The following is a 19,245-nucleotide window of genomic DNA, read 5'->3' on the forward strand; positions in this document are numbered from 1 at the left end:
ATCTATCTGTCTGTCTAACTATCTATCTGACTATATCTATCTATCTATCCATCTAACTAGTTTATTGGATAATCCAATATAACTCTCTTCTATAATCCGGAACAATTTCATCTCATCTCTTAATCTTCATTTTAGTTTTCAACTCTTCTATTTTCATTTTATTTTTTTCGTTGTCCCTTTTCCCACATTTTCTTCTCATTCGGACTCTTTTATTTTTCAATTTAATATTCTTCATTTTTTCTTTTCTACAGGGTTTTCATATTTTCAGTGGTTTTGTCTGTTAACATTTTCCCAGTCAAACTGAAGTTTATTGTTCTTAATTATAACTTCCATTATTGAAGAGTTAGGCGATTAAATCAATATAATGAAGACGACTTCGATTTCAATTTTAGTTTATGTAAAGCTTTTTAACAGCATGGTTATGGGATACATAAAAACATGAAAACAAAGCTAATTGTCTTTGCGAACTTGTAAACTTGTAATTCGCAAAAGGCTTGTTAACAATTGAAACTTAAATAAAAAGTCGTCTTCGTTTTATTGATATAATCGCCTACCACCGTATGTAACCGGTTAAAGTTGCTTTTCTCATACTTGTGTGCGTAATTTCAAAACTAAAGGAGCTAAAGGTCACAAAGTCGTAACAGTAATGTCGCTTTAATTATACCTAATCATTCTGTCGAATAAAGTTTCATCTAGAAACCAAGAACAATAATTTTTAGGATTTCGTGTATTTTCTCTGGTTGAATTGGTGGGTTTCCAAAATAAAAATAAAAACCTTCTTTGGGGTCAATTGAGGTCCCACAAAAAAATATGATACAAAGTCGTTACAAACAAACAAACCAACATCCCTACAAGTACAATGTCTAGATTTCCTTTCATAACTTCTCGATCACTCCCCGCTCCCTTCCATCCATAAAGCCCCTTCCATCCTTTGGCCAATACTTGAACCATTTTCTGATTGAATATCATCCTTTGATTCTCTCTGCACCAAGTTTACATTTATTAAACTTTGATTATTGTTAAATAGCATTTGAATTTGAACAATCTTTTATGAATTAACATTGACATTTTGATTGTTTTTGCTTTTTCTGAATTTTTGAAATACTTAAAATGAATTGTTCTCATTGAAAAAAGTCTTGGGGGGGGGGGATCGAAGCAAGTAAAAGCTGCAAATTAAAAGGTCAAATTAACACTTTTATCAGAGCGGAATTTTTTGAATCTATTTTTTGATAAATATAATATTCTAAACTGTGAAAAATCTTTCTTCTATTTTATCTCTGTATGTGTTCTGTGTGAATAGGATTTATATATCCTATTATTGAACTGTTCACGATGCAATTTATAGCACGGATATAGAATATATATACATAAGGATTACCCACAAAAGATGAGACTTTAATAACGATATTTTAACTGTCATGTTTTCTTAAACCTTGAAAAACTACAATATCTTCCACATTATTGATCAGAGAAGGGTTTCAAGGCATTGTCATCTTTGCATTTAACATTAAAAATTACAATCCCTTTAACGTCAGTCGTAGTACATTTGAATTTTCGAGCCGGGTTAACCTTTCCGGTCCCAGTAGCTCTATAGACAGGACTAGCCCGTGCAACAAGGTTGACGCGGTCAGACTTAATACTTCATATAAGTTGAATTTACTTTTACTAAAGGGGCAGAGGTGCGTGCTTTAAAGATTTATAAAGTTCTTCATTAATTTAGAAAAGTATCATTCTTATTTTTTTTAACTTTTTCAAAACAACCATCTTAAATGCACATAGATATTGGCTTTCAAATTGCTATTGGGCCACGCAGTGCATCTTGTGCAAATGCATCGAAAAGGAGTAGATATATATATGATTAAAGTGCTAAATGCATTAAGATTAAATGCAGAAAGTAGCCAAGGGCGGTAACAATCTTTTGAAAAGTAAAATTTAATATTTCAATTTATTACAATTTTTATTACTGAATATGAACAAAAAAAATATAATTTACACTAAAAATATGAATAAAAAAATTATAATTTACACTATAAATAGACTAAAATTCTTAATGCCATGAAGACCAAAAAATAAAGTTTTTAAGGGATATTTATTGATTAATTGATTAAGTAGATAAAAAAGATCTCAGTCTTGATTAAATGTGTTTTCCTTTGATATGCTTCTGGGGTTAGTCTGTATATTTCAGTATCGTTCATGAACCACTAGAAAAACAAATTCAAAAAAGAGTTAGAATATTGCCGCATTATATATAACTTTTTAATTTTAAAAACACGTTGGAAAAATAAATTCAAAATTTTAAGACAGAAAATTTTTGTATTAAAAAAAAATTTAGGATTTTGGGGGGAAAAATATATTTTTCCAGTCATTTGGTAACATATATAAACATATGTAAATATATAAAAATATAGATATATGGTACATTATGAAAATTTGTTAACAAAATATAGTATACTCCAGTTCTGGGATAACATGTTTGTTTACAATTTCTAAGATTGTTTATCAATTCTTATGTCTATTTAAAATGAAACTGTCAAAATACGTCATGGTACAATGTAAACATTAACAAGAACAGTTAAGTTTTACCTTCAGCGTGTAGAATGATTTGTGTGTGAAAATACAGTACATGTGTACACTCTGACCCTCGATTACGTACATAGGGACTTGAGTCTCTACTGTGTTCTCTCCTAAAATGATAAAAATTGGACAAAAATGAAAGTTTTTGTTTACATCATTTTCAGAATTACGTAAAGAAGTTTGAAGATGTTATTAAAGGAAAAAACAATGTTTTTTTTTTACGGCAAAGGTAACCATTATTTATAAAAAGGCAGACTGAAGGGTATCTATTTCAGTTTTCTCTAAAATCTTATCCTTTGTGGAAAACCCTGCGGGGGCGGATACAGGGGAGGGGGGGGGACATTCGCCACCCCCTGACAGATTCAGGGAGGGGCGTAGCCCCCCCCTGAATTTGGAATTTTTTGTTCCTATTTTCAGACTAGCTTCTCAATAGCATGCTTAAGGGAAAGAAACCCTAGTGCAAAACAGGAAAAATAACTGTCTTAATAAACTATAATGTGTGAAAAGTTTTAAAATCTAGTTTTTTAGTCTTTATTCATTAATTTTGACTCTTTTTGAGTCCTTTAAAGGGAGTGTTCGCAAAACATGAAAGGGGGTATAGGCTTAATGCGATAAAAAGGCGCTTTTGATCGCTACTAATCTTACTTCTATCTGTTGCGTCTATAAGGAGAAAATTGTTAAAGACGTGTCTCATACCGATCAACTTGGCGCCCATACAAATTCAGAAAATTGCAACATACAACTTAGACCGTAAAAAATCAATTTAATTTCAAACAAATTATTCAGATATTACAACCTATAGTCATCGATTATCTTTCGCCACATTTTTATATAGTTTATATCTTATAATATTTTTTAATTAATTTGTTTTGAATATGATTATTTCTCTTGCGGCTTGCGCTATCAAAGAATGCAGCGGACCACTCACATTTTTCGAAATCAGATAAAACGTTTTCTAAAAAAATAAATAGGTTGTACTATCTGAATGATTTGTTTGAAATTAAATGGATTTTTTACGGTCTAAGTTGTATGTTGCAATTTTCTGAATTTGTATGGGCGCCAACCCCCCCCTCACTTAAATCCTGTATCCGCCCCTGCAACCATTATAGTATGTGTATGTTTAGGCATCTTTTTAGTTTAAAAATGAAAACATTTTTTGAAATATCTACATACAATTTACAAAACTAGGCTTTTAAGACGCTTAGCGGCCATCTTCTATTTAAATCTTAAATTGTGGCTTTATCTGTTAACATTTTCTCTTCGCAGATTTCATCATATTTTTTCGTGGATTTACAAAATTTTTTGTAAAATAAATATAACGTTTGTTGTAGAAAAATGTTTGAAATTCTGAGCATCCTTAACCTTCCCTGGGGTCCAGTGGTTCAGCCTTTTTGACGGTAAAAGCAAAGTGTAAACATATCTAGAGAATATCTAGAGAATATTTTGTTTGCTTCTGTTCGACGAAACCATTTTTTTAAATACTCTTATCTTAAATTGCTTATCACTATATACCAACATAAATAAACTAAAACTTCTGAAACCATTTTGAATAATTCAGTTTGAAATTTGCACAGCATTTGCCAAGAAAAGAAATAAATGTATAAAATTTTTAAAGTTTTTGCAATTTTCTACAAATATGTAAATTTTGGAAGTATCAATTCTTTTTAGTTTAGATGTTTGTTATTAGTTGATCATATTTTTTTATTGGCTAATTTTTTTATTTATAAAATTTTGAATGACTTCTATGCCTTGAATGAACGTTAGGCATGCAGAAATGACTACTCAAAAATAGAACTAGCCATGCTGCAGACAAAAATTGCTTTTTTTATTTTGCAACTTTTGTAAAAATCCAATTTCAGTTTTCTTTCAATTCTTTTCTAAATTTATTTTGAAAAGTTTTTTTCCTGAAATGCAAGGACTGTCATCTCTTTGATAAATTTCTCTCCGCTGACAATAAAGAAGATGGAATCAGGGGGCCTGGGGACATCAATAAATGCCCCCTCTGCCACTTTTTTATATCCCATTCGCATAACACAAGTGGCACCTCCCCCCACAAAACACTCCAAAACTCCCTATTTCATGGATAATCCCTTTTATTGTGCATTAAAGGGACCGTTCACTTATTTGGGTAATTTGCGGGTAAACTAAATAGCCTATTAGGTATCATTGGTGTTAGCCTTACTTTTCAAAGACAACTGTGGCCTGAGAAAAAGCCGATTTATCATTCAAAATTCCAGTGCAAAAGTTATGATTCCTTTTTATTTACACTATTTGACGCTTTTTTGTCATAGTCTAGGATAAAAAAAAATTTTCAAATATTTAATTTCATTGTAGTATCCAGCTAATAGTTAATTGTAAATATCTTTAATTTTTTTTCAAAATTATTTTTAAATAAAGTATATTCACAGGTATCAAACCTTACCGCAGGAATTCTAGAGGATAAATCGGCTTTTTCTCCGTTCATAAATTTCTTTCAAAAGTAAGACTAATACTAATGAATAGCTAATAGGCTAATTAGTTTATTATGAAATTACCCAAATAAGTGAACGGTCCCTTTAACTTTAACTAAAATATAAATTTTTCTCTTATGCATTCCACATGATCCATCTTTGCCTTCTTGAAAGGATATTTTATTTCGAATGGTTGGAATTTCAAAGGAGAGTCATGTCCGATTAACAAGGGTATCCTTTAAAGCTTTATCTTATCAATAATGTGCGGGATATCGTCGTTCTTCTAGCTTAAACAAATTTGTCCATTGTTTCTTAAGCAGAAATCTGTAATAATAATAATTTTCTCAAAGAAGATGATTGAAGGATATATTTAAAGGGTACCGATGTGAATCGGATAGGCCATCACTCTTTAAATAAAGATTTCCTTGATATTACGCCTAAACTCACTCTACACAGTCCGTTTAAAACAAAATGGCGTCCTTACAGCTATACAGCACACTAATAAGAATAAAAAAATAAAAAAATACATTTTTCTATAAAATAATAAAAAATATTTGTTTCACTGACCAATTGCATAATACAAATAGTTTTGAATATATTTACTAAAGGATCAAACAGAAACCTACATTTTTTATGCATTTTTATCAATGTAACATTTTTGCACTTTTGCCTATATTGTATACACGATGTTTTTTTTTGTAAATCTAATTTTGAATTTGAAAAATAAGAAAATGCTTTAAATGTTATTCTATTTTTTATTTTCTGTAACCCTATCTCTGTTGTATTTCAGTTAATTTATTTCAACAATAAAAGAGTAAAAAGACAGTAAAAGAAAATAAAACAGGGTTTCTGAATTATCTTTTCAAACTTTGAGGACAGCTGTGATATAACGTTTCACTAACTTCTTTTATAACATAGAAAACTTTTAAAAGATAAAAACATTTTTACAGGAAAAAAATGAAAAGTTTTAAAAATTGAATTCAGTTTTATTGTAAAGGTTTGTAACGGAATTGTTCAAAAAAAAATACAGACTTTCTAATCCAAATTTTTAGCCAGGTTTTCCAATCGGAAATGCGGAATTGCACGGAATTGCGCGGAATTGCGCGCAACTGTGCGGAATTGTGCGCAATTGTTTTCATATTGCGCGAAATTGTGCGGAATTGCGCAGACTGCGCGAAATTGCACGGAATTGCGCGGAAATTACAGATCCCGCAATTGCGCGCAAGTAAAGTCCACTTGAGTTGGAAATCCTAATTTTAGCGTAACCAGAAGTCACTACTTCTGTGTTTTAAATCTTCGGATCGAACACTGATTTCCGGCTTATGATCTCCGCTAGCCCATGGTCACGTAAAACCAACGACAACGAATTACATCCTGTCTAGGAATAAACATATTTATAGTTTTCGATCAAAATCTGTCAAAAATAGCGTATTTGAAATTAATAGTCCAACAAAAAACTCAAAATCTTCATTTAACTGGTAAAAAATAAAAATGGGTTACAAAGTTACTGACTTTTAACCAAGACCCCTAGTTTACCGTGGGGTGGCCATACCCTGATTGAATAACTTTAATTGAGGATTTTATCATTATCCTCTTCTTAAAATAATATGTCTTGTGTTTTATGATGAGAATGGACAAAATAAATGTATACGAATTTCACAGCATTTACAAACATTGTATTAAGTGGCTTGTATTGATTACAAATGATTTCAAATCATAATTAATTTCTCCGTTCCTATCATTTCCCATTTGTAGAGGTCATTGTGTACTGTGTCAAAAAAACCATTGACATATTATATACTTTATACCTTTTTAACACGAAATACCATTGGATCAGGATAATTTAGATATATAAATAGATTCTAAAGACCATTGAGCAAAGATTCTAGGGCTTTGCAAGCACGCCAAGAGTAAATTCTTCGTCTTAGGTTTGTGTAAAACCCCTCTGTGCCCCCCCCTTCCCCCTCCTGTTTAGTTTACAATATTGGAAAGGAAATATGTTTGAGAATTTGCAAGTTTATCTCTAGAACAGTTGGAACAAATAGCAGATGGGAAAACATAATATTAAAGTATTAAAGGGATCGTTCAGATATCTGGGAAGGAAGGGAACCCCCGGACTCCTTGAGCCTCCGCTATGCAGACATGAGCCTCCCAGATTTGCTAGGCAGACCGAGCCTCTGCTATGCAGTAATGAGCATGCACAATACATCAAAATGTGCCTTTGTAATACATGAGGTTTTTTTAAACTTAGGTTTTAAGTTTAAAGAAAAGAGTTCTTTACAAATTTTTTACATATTTGCATTAGAGGTTTCTCAAAGATGAGAAGTGTTTATTAATTATCATAAATAGTACCTAATTATGACTAATAAAGAGGTATATAAAACTTTAAACATCTTTTACACAAAAAGGAACATATTTAGAGAAAGAAATTTGAATTGAATTTCTTTTCATGTTTTATAATCTTTGGTTTAAGCTATACCTTTATTTGTAGTTCAAATTAAATCAAGAAAATTTGTATCATTTATTTATATCTTGACATTTTTTAAAAAAAGTATTGTTTAAATCAAAGATTACAACAAAACAAACTAAGTTTACTCCAGAAATATTTCTCCAAATATCTTCTTTCTACATAAGATATGTGTAAAAACATAAAAACCAAGATTTAAAAAAGCTGAGGCACGGTCTGCATATCGGAGGCTTGATCTGCATAGTGGAGGCTCTCGCTCTGCCTAGAAACTCTAGGAGGCTCGTGTCTGCATAGAGGAGGCTCATGGCCTCATCTGGGTGAAGCAGGAGGTCCCAAAAATTTCCAAAGGAACTGAGTCTTGGCCGCAAACTCTAATTTGCTAAAACCCTGTATGTATCTTTACAACCCAATGTCGTAGACCTGAAATTTTTCAAACTATGAATTCTGTTAGATCAATTAATATAAGTTTTAAATATCAAAGGTTTACATCATCAGGTTGTAAATGACATAGTAATTATAAAACTTTACTTTACTTTAAGTACGTGTGTATTTGCACTCTGTAATCTAAGATTATAGTAAGAATTTAAAATATTCAATTTAATTATACATTTCTTTAGAAACCGTAATATTACAGCAATAAAAATACCGTGTATAAAAATTGAGCTAATTAGCTCGGATCTGTTTTAGGTGCCCCTCCCCCCCCTGTAAATAAACTCTAATACGATGGGGGTGGAAGGGCTAGAGTACACCATGATGATGAGCAGGGTGGAGGTGGCCGGGCAGGGGTTCACAGATGGTTTAAATCACAGGGCAACACCACAATTATTATTTATGAATTATTATTTATGAATTATTATGCATTCGGGAGGATTTGCCTTGTTTTTAAGCACAGGCTAGGACAGATGTTTCAAACTATGTATTCTGTCGGATCATATATAATATAAGTTTGTTTGCAAAGACATTAGAAAATTCGAGTTGGTGGCAAAGATTCTATTTCTTCCCATGAGTTTAGTGAATGAAAGATCCCTAGATCGTAGTGAGCCTGTAAGAATGTTGCTTAAATTCTAGGCTTTCAAATCACACTTAAAAGATTTTAGAGAAAAAAATTATGTTTATGAAAATTTTTTTTATTTAAACCGACTGCAGAGGTCTTTTTAGTTACACTCAATTTATGGAGATGTCTGATGAAATTAAACCTTCTTAACTTCTGTGTGATCCATGATCATGTGATGAATGAGATATCCATATAAATATCTATCCACATGAAAATAGATTATTTTTACGTCTGGTTTCTCTGTATAAGTGACTTGCAATTTTTTACCGTTTATTTAGTGCTTTGTTGAAAAAATAATCAATTTTCAGTTATAGATAAATATACATAAGGATATCTCCTTTATCACATGATCATTGATCAAACAAGGATTAAGAAATATAAACCAATTTTTAGCCTGAAAAGATTTTTATTATTTAGATTAATGATACTCTTCATAATATCTTTGTTTTATATGATCAAAGAAGAATTAATATGTCTCGGCAATTAAAGTAATTGAAAATAGGAGATAATAAATAAATTGTTCTAAACGCCTGAAAAGAACCGTGTGTAGAAGCCCATGGAAGTTACGTGAGAATTTCGTGTTGAATCACAAGATAAAAAAGAGCCTGTTCTAGCCGCGGCGCTCAGTGCCCTAGCCTGTCCTTGCCGCAGCGTTCGGCCCAGAAAGTGTCTTAACCTAACCTGACCCTAAAATATATACTAATCTCTCTCTTTCTTGTAATTTCCTTAGTCAACTGCCAGAACCATGTATAGAACCACAGATGTGTAAAAAGAACTCGGTAAAAAGAAACCATAATTGAAAATAATCAAATCTTAAGCTACAAAGATAACGATATCTGTTGCGTCCTTGAACAAATAAACATATATGAGGAACCATTGTGCATCGGACATGCCACTTTAACATAAAATGGACATATAAAATTTGTTAACCTTTATTCAGCAACTGAATCATATTTAACGTTTGATTTCTACATTTAATCCGGGGGGAGGCGCTTCCCCCTCCCCCAGATTAAAAAAAACACGAGAAAGTTGTTTTCTGTCTAGAATATTTACCTTTGTCTCTCCAGCCTAGGTTAGAGGAGAGGAGAGGTAGAAGAAGAAGAGAAGATCTGCAAACCAAACCAAACCAGATTTTTAAAACATTAACCAAACCAAACCAGATTTTCAAAACATTAACCAAACCAAACCAGATTTTCAAAACATTAATCAAACCACACCAAACCAGATTTTCAAAACATTAACCATACCAAACCAGATTTTCAAAACATTATCCACGCCAAACCAAACCATTTTTTCAAAACATTAACAACAAACAAAACCAGATTTTCTAAACAATAACTATGACAAACAAAACCAGATTTTCAAAACATTAACCAAACCAATCCAAAATAGATTTTGAAAACATTAACCATAACAAACCAAAACAGATTTTCAAAACATTAACCATACCAAACCAGATTTACAAAACATTATCCAAACCAAACCAAACCAGATTTTCAAAATATTAACCAAACCAAACCAAACCAGATTTTCAAAACATAACCATAACAAACAAAAACAGATTTTTAAAATGTTTTAATTATTAAATACTTAATTAAGCTGCAATGTACTGAGTCTAAAACTAAAGAATGCGCGAATTTTAAGTTCGAGGTTAAAAGTTCTGTAAAATAATGAATAACTACTTAAATATTAAACTTTCTCAATTTTAAATTTGAATTTCCCGGGAAGAATTTGACCCAATCAGAGAAAAGGATTTACGGAGAATATTACATAACCATCGCTGATCAGCTGTTATTACGTAACCGAAAACAAAACATATTTCGAGTTACAACCGTTTTTTGGGTTTACATGCAAAAATTAATTTATCTAAAACGTGAATTTTCTTTAACAAGGTTTTCACTTTTAAATATATCGTAAAGTTGAATGCCACTTTCTCAGCTGAATGATGATTGAATAATAGACAAATAGGGAAAATGCAGGATTTCAAGATTTTAACCCTGTGTTTAGATTTTAACTCGTCGATTTCGGCGAGTTAAATATTTAACCACAGGGTTAAATATTTAACCTCACGGTCAAAGTTCAGGTTTAAATTAAGCCAGAAGTGGCATTTAACCATGAACTTAAAATTTAAGTCAAAACTTTTCGTTCTTTAGTTTTGGACTCTGTTATGTTAATTAAGCTGCAATGTACAGGATTATCCTCAAAAGATGAGATTTTAAGGACGACTGTCCGGAAATTATTCAGACTTAACTTGTTCATTAAGGGTTCGCCGAGTTTTTTTAGTTTCTTATTTTTTCCCTATATCATTTAATAGATCCTTAAAAGACAAATTAATTTTTAAATCAAACAACCTAATAATAACCTTCAAATCTTAGGATTTTTAGTTTGTCATTAAAGTCTCATCCTATGTGGGTGAGGGAAGGAAGGCCAGCCACAACAAATTCTCGTCCGAGCAACATTCTCTTCATTTTCTCGCCGAGCCACCTTGGAATCCTCATCTTTCGATTATTGTGTGTATAAAATTTTCAATTCTTGACGATTTTTTTAATCTGGCCACGTTAGGGCAAAATATTTGGATGAACTAAAGTATCTTCAAACCCATGAGAATGATGTTTAACTTTATTTAGGTAAAACTTAAATCTCTTATGCCTCCAGAATTAAAATATATAAATTAAAATATAAAATTACTAGCCAGACATTTGGCATACTTCTGCCTATCAGTTTCCACATGGAACCATCCGGAAAAATGATTTTTCCTTTAATTAACAAAATAGATTGAATTTCTATAACCTAGGGATTCTTTGCGGCATTCTATACCAGGAATATGTAAAATGCGCTATAAAATGGTAAATATTTTATTAGATTTAAAAATTCCATATTTCATTTTTTCCCTAACGTAGCCCGATTGTTAAAAGATAGATTTATCATGGAGGATCAGACATTTGAAAATAATAATATTGAAAGGAGAGGATTTCGAGGTGGCTCGGACGAGAAAATGAGGAGAATGTGGCTCGGACGAGAAATTGTTGTGGTTGACTTTAAACTCTTCAGATTTGACGCCTTTAAGATTTAATACTTTGATCGTAGACTTTAAATGGCGTATTTAATGATTTGGCAAAGAAAGAAACAACAGCTGAATATATGGAAAAAGGCGGATTAAATTCCGTGCAATCTTCTTTGAAGTTTTATCCTTAGTTGTAACCCTGTATGTATTTATGTAAGGATGTTGTGCGTCCCAATTGTTAGTGCTTGGTAGGTGCGTCCTACTGTGCTATAGAGAATGTTGATCTATAATTTTTTTGTAACTTTTTGATCAAGAAACACAACCAACATTGATGCATACCTTAATATTAAGATTTTTTAGGATTACTCAAGACAATCAAAACAAATATTTAAAAACAAAAGGCCGAATTTTCAAGACAAAATGGAGGTCTATGTTTGTGTCTTTTCATATTTCTAAAGGAATTTTGGTTCGTAATTTTTTTTCAATGAAAGGTTGAGCATGTAGAATTAATAACAATTTAATTTTAGTAGATAACAGATAACAGGATAAAGGGAGATTTAATTTTATATTTTCTTTATTAAAATATTTTTAAAAAATCGACGGAACCTAATGTTCAACATCAAAATGTGATTAATCTCGTTTATCCTGTTATTTTTGATGATAAGTTTGCATTCAGAACTGAAGTGGGCGTAATGGAAATTAAATATAATTATTATAAACAATGGACTAATTACAACAGTTTAACTTATTTCTTATATAAAACTAAAAATTTAAAATTTAGATTAAAACAAATTGAATACAAAATTTTTTATCTGTTTTTTTCTTTTGATGATAACAAAAATCTAAAGATTTTTATGTTTTATTGACAGAATTTTAGAGTATTGTTTAATGATCAATTCTTCTTTGCAGATATTTTAAAATATATTATGAAGTGAGTTTAGAGTAATTTTTTTTCAGTGTGAAAATACTTTAATTTTAATCTCAAACAAACTTTAAAAAGTAAAAATCCCGGCAAAAACTTTCTCGCAGTTAATAATACCCATTGCAATTGACATAAATAGATATTTTAGATCTATCGAGAAAAATAATCTTAAAATATTGAAAAAGGCTTTCCAAGTTTTCTTGTGTCAGCAATACTTTTATTAAATTTCAAATATACCTCAAATATAGTATTTTGTATAGTTCGCCCCCCCCCCCACCTCTATGCACCAAAATGTTGAAGTTTGGTGCAGTGTAAAGTATATGGTACAATTACAAATGATGATTATGCTGCTTAAACTGGAAAACATCGTTTTTCATCAGAACTGTACTGGATAAAACATAAATTCTTTATCCCCCCCCCCCCCCACACCTTGAATGTAAGAAATGTATGTGACATATGAATTATGTGTAGGACGCAAAATTTGTATTACAGTTTTATGGCTTATAAAAAATAAAATAAAACTTTCAACATAATTTTTTTTACAAAATGTAAAAAAATTATATTTGACGATAATTGCTTATGTCAACTCTTCTCAAAATTAAAACAGTTATTACTGTACAGTACTGTATAGTGTACACCCAGCGTAATGTAAACATGTAAAAATGGATGAAAATATTTCTGTATTCTTTATATTCAATGGTGTAAAATGTGGTTAAATATTTTAAAATATGCAACAGTATTCCCTTAAATATATTGATATAAAAGGCCAATGTTTTTGAAAAACGAAATACTTAAAGGGACTGTGTGTGTAATTTCAAGTGACACTTCATGCAAAGATGGCGATGCCCGATTTACAAGAGTACCCTTAAACGCTTTGTCTAATAAAGTATGAATTAGATATCCATATTTTTTATTTAAACTGTTTATTTTCATTTGTGGGTTCTCTGCTAAAGTGACTTGCGCATTTCTTGCTTATAAGAACAATGGAGAAATTAGGAGAAATAAACACAAACAAGGTTTCAAGGGTTTCGTTAAAAAATTTTATCTTTGTATGGAGGGTCACTTGAAATACAATCTCTTTAATATTTATGATTTGTTCCACTTTACTCGGGAAACACTGTATGAAAATATCCCAAGCTATTCCTTGGAAAGTGTAACATCTGTTTATACATAAAACAAAGTTTTAACAAAATTATTTTTGTCTTTATCATTTCCCTGACAACCTGACAACCCGCCCCCCCCCCCTACCCGACATTCAAGTTAGATAAATTGATCAAATTTAGACAAATTTCTCTTTTTGATTCATAACAACCTAAATTGAGAATTCCAAAAGTTTAAAACAAGTTTAAACTCCAGTTTAATCATTCACTGGAGAGACATTGCCAGCCCCGAATTTTGGGCCAAACCAAACTTTAGTTTGTAAGCTACAGAAATTATATTAATAGTACATAAAAGATTATTTATCAAATAAATAGCTGGTCAAACAACAATTTGAGAATTAACATTAACAAATAATAGTTTTTTGGGTGTTCCCTTTTGTACAATGCATGACAGTAAGACCCATAAAAATGTGGACAGGGAAGACGACATATAAAGCCCTTTCATATAAATTTATGTTACAAATAATATAACTGTACATAGATGGAAAATCAAGATACCAAGGGAAATGGCCACCATAGTTTCAGTACAAGTAAATATTTCCATTTACTGATAGCGCCGACTGAAGGATTCATATAACTCTAATTAGATAATGAGATAGAAAGAAAAATAGATGTTACCGCGCGCTATACTATTTCTATTGGTTCAGAATAGACAACAAACACATGTCTGAACCCTGATTGGCTCAGGCGCTAATGGACTCTGCAAACAGGAGTGTGGGTCTGTATATACTGCACAATTGCTGTGCTTCTGGCTCATGCTAGTTGAATTAATAACTTGAGCCTGAATGTAATCTTCCTATTCCAAAGTTAGATGGGCCCCACTGTATCTTAAACAAATGTCTAATGCCAAACTTAAACGAGTCTGATTTTTCAAATTTTAACTTTTTAATTCTGATTTTCCTAAACAATTCCATGAGAGCCCAGCATTGTTTAAACTTCTAGATTCATCCTTGGATCAATTCTCACATTTTTTCTCTAAGAAACAACTAAATTAGAAAGGGAAATGTTTAATTTTTAAATTTTAATTTGTAAGAATAGTCTTCTGTAATGTTGAATAGGGCAACATTTTAATATGTGCAGTAAATACATAAATAATAAATAAATAAATAGATTTCAAACTAATTCTTTTTTTGCATTCGTAAATTTTAAACATATTTCCAAAGTAAACCAAGTATTATTTTTATGAAATCAACAAAATTTTCAGAGACTTTTTATTTTACAGGAAGTATCGATTATTCTGGTCCTCACGGATATCTCAGTTGTTCTCTAATAATTCGAGAATTGTTTTTTCTATTTTCAATTTATAGGTGAACAGTCCCTTTAAATCAGCTTTTTTTCTACCTGGAGTAAGGGGGAGGTAACAGGGTCAGTTTTCAACTGAACAAAAGTTTCATTTTTTCATTTTATTCTATAATGTTCAAGAATTATCTAACAATATTGACCAACCATACAATTTCTGAATTTATTTTAACACAGTTAGAATCAGAAAACTTTGGATTAGTAAGAAGACATTAAAGCAAAACTTAAGTTTAGTTAATGGTGTTAAAAAAATTGTTTGACTATTTACTTATTACTTATTACTTATTACTTATTACTTATTACTTATTACTTATTACTTATTACTTTGAACTATTTAAAGTCATAACTTGGATCTAAAAGTCGTCTTCCTATTCTGGAGTTTTCCGGTTCTTATTGTATCATGAAATTAGATTGTTCTAATCAGAAATGCAATTTATTTCTTAGATTTCAATCATAAGAGTAAGTTCAGTTACATTTGCACAAAGAGGTTTAATCACGCACCTCTGCTTTAAAAGTAAATTCAACCTAATATAAAGCATAAAGTCTGACCGCGTCAACCTTGTTGCACCGGCTAGTCCTGTCCATAGAGCTAGATACAGTACAAATTGGGGCCGGAAAGGTTCACCCGGCTCGGAAATTCAAACGTACTACAGCTGCCCGTGTAATGCCATCAAAATTTAATTTAGATACATCTTGTCCCATAGAGCCCCTCTGGGACCAAGCAATAGTTCTTAGTGTCCACATATGAGAAATTTGTCTTGTTAACTCTAAATATTTTTTTCCATTAAAAACGTGTTTTTTAAATTCCGTTTTCCTAGATTAGACAAAGGTTTAAGGACGCCATTCTGAATCGGCCATTCCACTCTTAAAATTACATCTACAGTTCCTTTAAACAAAAATTAATTTCATGAAATATTTTAGATTTTCAACTTTTTTTTAAAAGCAAAAGAAACAAAATAAAGCTATTTATTTTCTGGAAAAACTGAAAACAAGAGAATTTATTCTTTGAATTCTTATCCATTAATTAACTGCATAAAATGAACTTCTCACTATTACTGATATTACTTTGTAAATACTGAATATTAATTTAATAAGTTAGTTGTATATAAGGTCGCTTGCTGCCAATATTCAAGTTTTGGATTGAAGTTCTAGTTTCATCAGAATTCAAATCCAGTAGAGGTATTAGAACATTATAAATCTATCAAACTTTATTTAGAAAATTCTATTTTCAAATAATTATATATCTATTAAGCTTTTGTATAGATAATTCTATTTTCAAATAATCATATATCTATTAAGCTTTTAATTCTATGATTATAATTTTCAAATCATTATATATCTATTAAGCTCTTATTTATATAATTCTTATTTTAAATCATTATATATCTATTAAGCTTTTATTTATATAATTCTTATTTTAAATATATATATTTTTTAATTATTTTTAATAAGTGCCAGCACAAGAAGGAACTGAGAATGGAATATGGAGGGTAACGAATGGAAGGAAATGAAGAAATTCTTGAATCTATCAGGATAATGTTAATCTCGGGGACGAATCCATGTGCAAACTGATAACGGTAACGATTTAAATTCCTTGGGTAAAATGTATGTGAGAAAATCTATATGGACTCCGTGTGTACCTGTATATATATCTGGAAGGTGAATCTGGAACCCAATTTTATTTTTGATTTAAGGAGAGAAAATACCAGAAGCGGACTATCTTTTTCCATTGATCTTGGAAAAGAAAAAGGGTTAAAGAGATAAGCTAAAAAAGAGATCTCATGTTTTTTGTTCATCTTTCTTTTTCTTTCCTAATTATTAAACTTCCCCTCGGTGGGATCTCTTATCGATCTATTCTGGAACTGTTTTATTTGTTTCTGGAATTCTATCAACTTTTTTCTAATTTCATTAATCCTCTGGAACCTATTATACTTTCCGGAATCCTAAAATTTTCTACTAAAGTTCTCGAGAATTTTATGAATCTATTTTGGGATTTCCAATTTATTCAAGAAATCATTCGAAATTTCATAAAATTTCACAATCATCTGGAAGTTTCCTAGAGTCTCAAATTTTCTGGAAATTTTAAATTTTCAATTCTTTGTTTCAGAATTTTCTAAATGTTTCTGGACTCTTAAATTAGCGGAAAAGCTACATTTAAACTTTTTTTAACTTTAATTTTATGTGTTTTATCAATTTTACTGGATATTTTCATAACTTGTTATTATGGAATATATTTAATGCTGCCAGTAGCAAAGTCTGGTAAAAAACCTCCATTCTCCACGTTAATACAGCGTTAAAAGATTAATGCAGGTCGTCAATGTTAGTTGTAGTTCTGTTTTTTTTCTTTTCCATTTGTGTGCAGGGTGTATGGGGGGTCCATATAAACCCCTGGCTAAAGTTTCTCTAGTTTGCCATTTTCTCTCTCTCTCCCTGTATCTCTGAATACTGTCTGAAGTGCCCAAGACCCTGTGATACTCCTCTGAAAGCTGAATGTATACTGCAAATAATCATCTGTCTATAAAGCTTTTATTTATTGAATTCTAACTCCATAATCTATTAGTCCTTCTGATCGAAGTCCCTCTGTCCTTGTTTGCTTATCCCTGCTTTTCTCTTATAGTCTACAAAAGTCCTAATAGTCCGATAAAATCATTATTTCTTGATATTTAGGTTGTCAGGTTTTGTGTAACCTTAACTGATATGTATATTGTGATACTCATGAGAATTATATAACATATATACAGGTTTTTTTTATATAACGTGTTGAAGACAACAAAATAATTAAAAATATGTAATTGTTGTGGTTAAGGAGTAAAAAAAAGTATTATAAAAACAATTTTTTTCCTCAGCAGTTGTTAAGGCAAAAGAGTTTTTTTTTAAACAAACGAAATTCTAGCGTTTAAAAGACAAATAGTATTAAAATTATTTGTATTTCCATTAGTGAAAGGCTCAAAAATCGATGTAAAAAATTCAAATTTCATTTCTTATTCTAAACTGCAAAGTGTCTGTGTCTCAACTCAACCGCTAGTTAAATTGATTTCAAAAGAATATATCTTTGTTCAGAATTGAAAGAATTAGAAACGCTAGAACCCCCCCCTCATGCGTAAATTTGTACGCTTGAAAAAATCCATGAATTCAGCTATGTAAAATTTTATAAATTTCTTTTCAGATCTGGATAATGACGGGGAAAAAGAAAAAGTATGTTGCAATGAGGGAATTTTTAACAGTATAATTTTTCCATTTTCACAGATTTTCTATTTTGCCAGAGCCTAGCCCGTAGCAAGCATGTTTTATGAATATTAAAAACAGGTGTAAAATCATTTACAATCCTTTTCAATTTTAAAGGGACTGTGAAGTAACTTGAAGTGACTCTCCATTGATAAAGTAGCATGTCTGATTCACAACTATTCCATAAAAGCTTTGTCTGATTAAGTTTGATGTTTTTGAAAAAATTGTTTTTGAAATAATTCTTATCTTTGGGTTTCCTACAAACTAACTTGCGGATTTCTTGTTTCAGAAAAAAGAACAAATTATTAGAATTAAATTCTTTTCAAAATGAAAAAAAAACGGCGTTTGATCCAACCATGACTGATCAGATTAAAGTCTCAAGGGTAATATTTTGAATCGGGTCGCCCTGTAGGATCAATCAAAATTAGGACCACAGTCCCTTTAAATGAGCCAGCCCCCCTCCCCTCCCCTTAATATGGACTTTTGCATAAGAGCGAAAAAAATCATTATTGTAATTGTAAATTTTTATAATTTTATGTAATTCATATAACTGCAGTTGTGCATGTTTAAAGCACATTATTTACATGTGTAATCGTAAATTTAATATAATTTTATGTAATTTGTATAACTGCAGTTGTGCATGTTTAAAGCACATTATTTACATGTGTAATCGTAAATTTAATATAATTTTATGTAATTTATATAACTGTAGTTGTGCATGTTTAAAGTGTTCAGACTGCTTGTAAAAAGTCTCATCAATTTTTAAGACAGGGTCGACTTTAAAGGGTCGCAAAGCCTTGATTTTGCTTTTAGCTTTGATTTTACCGCTCTAACTCACTTATACGTTTCTGTAGCCCTTTAATGTACATTTTAGCACTACAAAGCACTTGTTGTTAGCTTAGATTATTAAGAAGTAATTGGCAAAATTCTCATCGATTTTTATTTGAGAGCTTGCAACCTTTAAATCTCAGTGAAAGAAAGACTGAATAAAATCTTAAAACTCATTCTTTGCCATTCTCTATGCAAATTAAAATAATGTAGTCCATGACAAAATTGCAAAATGTGATAAAATCTTGAAAGTTTTATTCTC

General features: G+C 30.7%; 1 protein-coding gene across 1 annotated transcript; it reads right to left on the reverse strand.

Moving 5' to 3' along the window:
• Positions 1 to 668: 668 nt before the first annotated feature.
• LOC111707330 (uncharacterized) lies at positions 669 to 15,053 on the reverse strand. Its single transcript, XM_023480417.1, has 7 exons — positions 14,973 to 15,053; positions 14,532 to 14,606; positions 9,599 to 9,654; positions 2,584 to 2,684; positions 2,149 to 2,201; positions 841 to 982; positions 669 to 692 (listed from the first exon to the last, which is right to left on the reverse strand). The coding sequence occupies exons 2-7, from the start codon at positions 14,543 to 14,545 to the stop codon at positions 669 to 671; spliced, it is 390 nt and encodes a 129-aa protein (XP_023336185.1). The 5' UTR covers positions 14,546 to 14,606; positions 14,973 to 15,053.
• Positions 15,054 to 19,245: the final 4,192 nt, after the last annotated feature.

The sequence above is a fragment of the Eurytemora carolleeae genome, unplaced genomic scaffold (genome assembly GCF_000591075.1).
Source record: "Eurytemora carolleeae unplaced genomic scaffold, Eaff_2.0 scaffold765, whole genome shotgun sequence".
Lineage (NCBI taxonomy): Eukaryota > Metazoa > Arthropoda > Copepoda > Calanoida > Temoridae > Eurytemora > Eurytemora carolleeae.

What these genes read in the sequence shown, in the direction of transcription:
- LOC111707330 (XM_023480417.1), bottom strand. An exon ending in CCTAGGCTGGAGAGACAAAG is followed by an intron (nt 2,685 to 9,598) that starts GTAAATATTCTA and finishes TTATCATTTTAG; the next exon opens with GAGAGAACACAGTAGAGACT. An exon ending in AATCATTCTACACGCTGAAG is followed by an intron (nt 2,202 to 2,583) that starts GTAAAACTTAAC and finishes TTGTTTTTCTAG; the next exon opens with TGGTTCATGAACGATACTGA.